The sequence below is a fragment of the Canis aureus genome, chromosome 21, assembly GCF_053574225.1.
Source record: "Canis aureus isolate CA01 chromosome 21, VMU_Caureus_v.1.0, whole genome shotgun sequence".
NCBI lineage: Eukaryota > Metazoa > Chordata > Mammalia > Carnivora > Canidae > Canis > Canis aureus.
Genome location: NC_135631.1, coordinates 54,549,374 through 54,555,373, shown reverse-complemented (window position 1 = coordinate 54,555,373; position 6,000 = coordinate 54,549,374). Strand labels below are relative to the sequence as shown.

At 57.6% G+C, this 6,000-nt stretch overlaps 1 protein-coding gene across 9 annotated transcripts; it reads right to left on the bottom strand.

Moving 5' to 3' along the window:
* Window positions 1-243: 243 nt before the first annotated feature.
* On the bottom strand, window positions 244-5,941 carry FIGNL1 (fidgetin like 1). Of its 9 annotated transcripts, none has more exons than XM_077864183.1 (5): window positions 3,885-4,579; window positions 3,547-3,802; window positions 2,743-2,825; window positions 2,518-2,586; window positions 244-2,435 (listed from the first exon to the last, which is right to left on the bottom strand). In XM_077864183.1, the coding sequence occupies exon 5, from the start codon at window positions 2,421-2,423 to the stop codon at window positions 393-395; it is 2,031 nt and encodes a 676-aa protein (XP_077720309.1). In that variant the 5' UTR covers window positions 2,424-2,435; window positions 2,518-2,586; window positions 2,743-2,825; window positions 3,547-3,802; window positions 3,885-4,579; the 3' UTR covers window positions 244-392. The 9 variants fall into 9 exon arrangements, with proteins under 9 accessions (XP_077720309.1, XP_077720310.1, XP_077720312.1 ...); XM_077864184.1 differs by having other exon boundaries at window positions 2,518-2,574; XM_077864186.1 differs by lacking the exons at window positions 3,547-3,802; window positions 3,885-4,579 and adding an exon at window positions 5,227-5,295 and having other exon boundaries at window positions 2,518-2,574.
* Between the last annotated feature and the right edge of the window lie 59 nt (window positions 5,942-6,000).

Here is a 6,000-nt window from a genome sequence, read left to right as displayed (position 1 = left end):
CCTTGTCTTCAACGGAAGACACGTGCCCATCAGATGCCACCTCACACACACAGATTTTCTGGTTTCAATCTGAGCTCACTATTCATCGTATTGTACATCTTGAAAAGAAAGACCGCTTTGAAACCAAAGAAACGGTTTGTTCCTTCACATTTTGTACAAAGAGGCTCGCAATCAGGGAACATCTGGACAAACACTAAAGCTTCCATTAACACAGGCTAAGTCAATCGACTGTAAAATCTGAGCTCCTGTTATGCTATTTTATTTGAGGTGTAGAATTCAGAATAGACACTCAAAGCAAGACTAATGAATTCCCAGTTTCCCAGGCTAAAAAAGCAGGAGAGGCTGCATCCCAAAGATGCCATGTCTAAATTCCAAGTGTCCCATTTGTCCCTTTACTTCCCACAACCAAAAGTCCTGTTCCAGTTCTCGTAAAGCTCTAAGTCTTTAGGAGACACACTAGGCCGCACGGTTCTAAAGGCGTTCTCAAAGTCAACATAAGCTATTGGTCGAACTTGCTCGGGAGCTATGGTGGCGATGTCAGCAGTCTGCAGGCTGCGAATAGGCCCGAGAGACGCCTCTCTGCAAAGCTGTGTCATGTCGGCTCCCGAGAACCCGTCGGACTGACGTACAACCAGCGCGATTTCCTCCTCACTGAGGCAGCACTGCTCCTTGGACATCAGGTTAATCACGATCTGTCTCCTGGCCGAAGCTTCCGGGAGGGGAATATAAAGCCTTTTCACCAGCCTTCTCCGGGCGGCCTCATCAATTTCTTGGGGCCGATTGGTCGCTCCCACCACTAGAATACGATCTTCAGAGGACGTGGTTGCTCCATCTAACTGAACTAGGAATTCGGTTTTTATCCTTCTAGAAGATTCATGCTCGCCATCTCCTCGTTGAGACAATAGGGAATCGATTTCATCAATGAATATGACAGCTGGCTGCTGACACCTTGCCACAGCAAACAGTGCACGGACCATTTTCTCCCCCTCACCCACCCATTTAGAAGTCAAAGAAGAAGCGGAGATACTAAAGAACGTCGCCCCAGACTGGCTTGCGATGCACTTGCCAATCAGAGTCTTCCCGGTCCCGGGGGGCCCAAAGAGCAGAATTCCTTTAGGGGGTCCTCGTAGGCCAGTAAAGATGTCTGGCCTCATCATGGGCCACACGACTATCTCCTTTATCGTGGCTTTGGCAAATTCTACTCCTGCGATATCTTCCCAGTTGACTGGCGGGCTGTGATCCATGATCTCATTCATGATAAGTTCAATCATCTTTGGCTCCAAGTTCTTCAGACGCTCATCAACAGGATGTGCCGGCTCTGCGGGTCCCGGGCTGTATGGCTTATACTGCACTCCCCCATTCTGATCTCCCCCATCTTGCTTAGGGAGAGGAGGAACAAACTTCCCAAATATCCCTCGGGACCTGCTGGCTCCCAGAGACTTCTTCACGCCGCCGTATGAGGACCCGGATACTCGCTGGGCTTGCTGGTACTTCTTTTGCTGATCCACCCATAATTGTTCTTTTGCAGTTTTAAAAGTAGGCAAGCTACCCTCTTCTCTTTGGCCATTATCTCCCATTTTACTGAAAGCCTTATTCACCATTGAGGCAGAAAGGGCATCAACGGTGCCAGAACCATAAAAAGCTCTCCTCTCTCGTGGATCTTCGCAGACGGAAGGCAAACAAGACTGATTAGACGAGAACACATTTAGTCCTACGTTGGCTTTCGGAGAGCTGTTACTGTGCTTCCGGACGTTTCCAAATAACGGGGTGGCATGGATCTTTGCAGTGGCAAAGTCACCCAGCGGTGTTACAGACGTGGGACAGGTCTTACCAGTGCTGGGCAGCGCAGGCGGCAGGGCACTCTGAGGGCACTTCGGAGGGCTGCCCTCTGGGATGTCCAGGGTCCTGGTGGTATCATGCGCTGAGTTAGTTAATGGGCAGCCCTCCCCAGAACGCCCACACACACTCAATTTAGGGGGATCGAGGACAACAGCCTCTTGATGGATGACAACCGATGCATCAGCAGGTGCCAACAGAGAGTCTCTGGATTTCTTGCTGGCTTGCATCATCTCCTGCACATTACTCATTTTGAAAACATTATTTATTGACAATCCAGACTGCCACCTGTCACTGTCGGTTTGCTGAGACCTTGCTAAGGTTAAAATGCTTTCCGCGTAGTTATTCAAGCCAGTCTCAACATTGTCAGAATCAATAACTGCAGAATATCTCTCTGCATATCTTCTGAACAGTCTGGTGGCGCAGGCCGGGGACATCTCGGCGTTTGCCCATGCATACTGAATGCGTAATATCTGTGCCCGGTACGCGTCCGCCTTCTGTCCTGCGGTACACGTGCCAGATGTAATTGCAAAGTAATTCTTCTGCCACTCACTCAAGTGCACGGACCCGCTGCTGGAAGCCTGCATGCCGGAGGTGCTCTGACAAACGACAAAAATGAAAACATCAGGAGCAAGAAGAGTTTAAAACAAAGACGCGATACTGTGAGCGTGCTTCTCATACCTCTGCTCGTCGGCAGGGAGGTGTGCTAGACTTCTCGTGTGGAAGGACGGAGCACTTCTAAGGGAAAGACTAGATAATCACCGAGTTCAAGCATTCAAGACAGAGACTCGATTAGTAACGCTTTGTGATGGGGCGAATGGTTTTAATTATGTCATTTTCCCTGCACGTGTGGAAAACATGCGTAAGGTTTAGATGGAAAGGGTTTCAAATTAATCAGCAACACACCAAGCCTGGGGTTTCAGCTCCGTCTCAGAAGAACCAGACGAATGATGTCAGCCAAGCCGCTAGCACCGGGCCCTCAGTTTGATCTGTAAAGCGAGAGAAATCACCGTTAAGGATCGAGTCAAACAATGAGCATGAACACACTGCAGAAAGTACCATTCTCAGGCCTGTTACACAAACGTACGAACTAAGGCTGAGAGTTCCCCGGAGGTCACAGAGCAGCGCCAGAACTCACACTTGCCCGTTCACAGAATCCAGACTGCGGGCGTGCACGAGACCCTCCTGGGCGCTGCCAGCAAAGGCCACAGGGTGGGGATCATGAACATCAACGACCACCGTACAGGTGATGTTTTTAAGGGCTTACTCATCAAGCAGCACTGAGAACAGGATGCCCCACAATTTCACAATTTTCCAGTGTCACGTGAAGTATTAAAAAGTGAAACTGGGACACCTGGGTGGCTCAGCGGTTGAACGTCTGCCTTCAGCTCAGGGCATGACCCCAGGGTTCTGGGATTGAGTCCTGCATCCTGCCCCCCGCACGGGGCCTGCTTCTCCCTCTGCCTGTGTCTCTGCCTGTCTCTTATGAATAAATAAAATCTTTTAAAAAATGAAACTGTCATTATGAATGAAACATGAAAACAAATCTGCTCAAGTATAAACACTAGGTCTCAACAGTCTGCTACCAAGGTGCTTTTAGTTTAGGGTCCTTCTCTCAACTTCTTTTTATAAGCTTCCTTACATTAAGTTGAATTATTTTACCAGAATTTTAGGTGATTGTGATTATATTGCTGGGTGTCTGGACTGTACCTCTCGATCCACAAAAGGATGCGTAAGAAAACGTCCCAAGTTTCCTAGGCGTACTGCGATGAAGGAGTGTTGCAGGAACCAAGAACTCGTGTACTTTAAGATCTACCTCCCAGGCAGCCCGGGTTGCTCAGTGGTTAGCGTCACCTTCGGCCCAGGGCGTGGTCCTGGGATCCTGGGAACGAGTCCTGCATTGGGCTCCCCGCATGGAGCCTGCTTCTCCCTCTGCCTGTGTCTCTGCCTCTCTCACTCTCTGTGTCTCTCATGAATAAATAAATATTTTAAAATAAATAATAAAATATAAAATCAAATCAAATCAAATCAAATCAAATCAAATCTACCTCCCAAATTGCCTGTTAATCAGCAATCCGTAAGTTCTTTTAGTACACACGTAATACAGCCGTGTCTCCTATAAGGAGACAAAAAATGAAGGGCCCAGGAAGGTTCTCCTTTGCTTTAAGTGATAAAGCTGAATTACATGAGTCAAAAGGGGCAGCCCAGGAAGCTCAGTGGTTTAGCAGCGCCTTCCACCCAGGATGTGACCCCCAGGTCCTGGGATCGAGCCCCACCTCGGGCTCCCTGCATGGAGCCTGCTTCTCCCTCTGCCTGGGTCTCTGCCTCTTCTGTGTCTCTCATGAATAAGTGAATTTTAAAAATAAACAAATAAAAAATAAACGAGTCAAAAGTACACCTGACTTCTGACAACCTTTCGCCCTTCTTTCCACTCCACCATGTTAGTTTCTAAGACTCTGCGGGGCAGTCCTGGAACCGAGGAACTGGGAGGTGACCTGGAACGCAGGAACCACCTTCCTCATGGGGAGGAAGGCCCGCCTCCTCCTCCTCCTCCCTCCCCTCCCCCCGCGATGCTGGGAGGACCCCAGCGCTCAGCGCTCCATCGCGGCTCCCAGAACACCCTCCTTTCCTTTCCACCTTCACCGTTTCCTTGGAAGTGCACCTCCCCGTCTGCCCCCCCATGTGCGCGCCAGCAGCCCAACACCTGCCCGGCGGCCCCGCGGAGGGCGTCCTTGTGCCCCAGGGCACCGCGGCCCGAGGGCACCGCAGCCCGAGGTCACCGCAGCCCCGAGGGCACCGCGGCCCGAGGTCACCGCAGCCCCGAGGGCACCGCGGCCCGAGGTCACCGCAGCCCGAGGTCACCGCAGCCCCGAGGGCACCGCGGCCCGAGGTCACCACAGCCCCGAGGTCACCGCGGCCCGAGGTCACCGCGGCCGGAGGTCACCGCAGCCCCGAGGGCACCGCGGCCCGAGGTCACCGCGGCCCGAGGTCTCCGCGGCCCCCGGAGGGCGTCCCGTGCCCCGGTCACGGTGCCACCGCATTCCCTGCGCCTGACTCCGCGAACACACGGGAACTGCCTCTCGGGTTTGCAGTGTAGATGGTCCCCTGCTTTCCGGGAGAGCCTGGGCTGGTCCGACCGCCGGGGCCTCCGGGGCAGCGCTGCTCTGGGACCCCGTGCCCCCCGCAGCTGCCCCGGGGCAGCACCGACCGCCGCGCCCCAGGGGCCCTCCGCAAACCGCGGGCGCCGGGAGCCCCCGCACAGCCCGCCCCGCGGAGCCCGCCTGCACCCCCCCGCGCCGCGGTCCGCTCGCCGCCCCGCCCCGCCCTGCGCCCTCGGCGCCCCCCGCCCCGCCCCCCCGCCCCGCGCCCGGACCCCGCCGCCCTGCCGACCTGCAGCCTCCGAAAAGCGCGGGGCCCGATGTGCGCATGCGCGCTGCCGACGTGCTCGGGCCCGCGCCGTGCGTGAGTGCGTGGGACGCGCGGGGCGGGGCCTGCGGGGCCTGGGCGGGGCCGGGGGCTGCCTGGGGCGGGGCCTGGGCGGGGCGGGGGCGGGGCCTGGGCGGGGGCGGGGCCGGGCCGCGGCCGCGCGGGGGTCAGCCCGGGGCTCAGGAGGCTGGTGGCCGAGGGCGACGCGGCGAGAGCGCGCGGGACATTGGGACACGCGGGGGGACGGGGCTTGGCGGGGAGGCGGGGACAGAGGGCCGGGAGGGGGCGGGGGCGCGGGACGGGGCTGCGCCTGGCGGGAAGGTGGGGCGCGGGGTCGTTCCAGGGGCGCGGGGGTCCCGGGGGTGGGGGCGCAGGTCCCGGGAGGCGGCGGGGAGGTCGGGGGCGCGGGGGGCTGCCAGAGGGCGCGGGAGGTCCCGGGGGGCGGGGGGCCGGCCGGGAGGGGGTGGGGAGGTCGGGGCGCGGGGAGGTTCCCGGGGGCGGGGGCGGAGGTGGGGGCACAGGGGTCCCGGGGGGCGGCGGGGGTCCGCCGCGGCGGAGGCGGAGGGCGGGGGTCCTGACGCAGGCCCGCCCCGTGGCTAGCCAGGACGGCTGCCGGGAGGGGACCCCAGGGCCTCGGGGTCGCGCGCCCCGAAATACCTGCTGGGCGGCGCGGAGGGTGGCGCGCAGGTGAGAGGCTGCGGGGAAGGCGGTTCCGCCCGGCGGCCGGGGGGGCGGGGC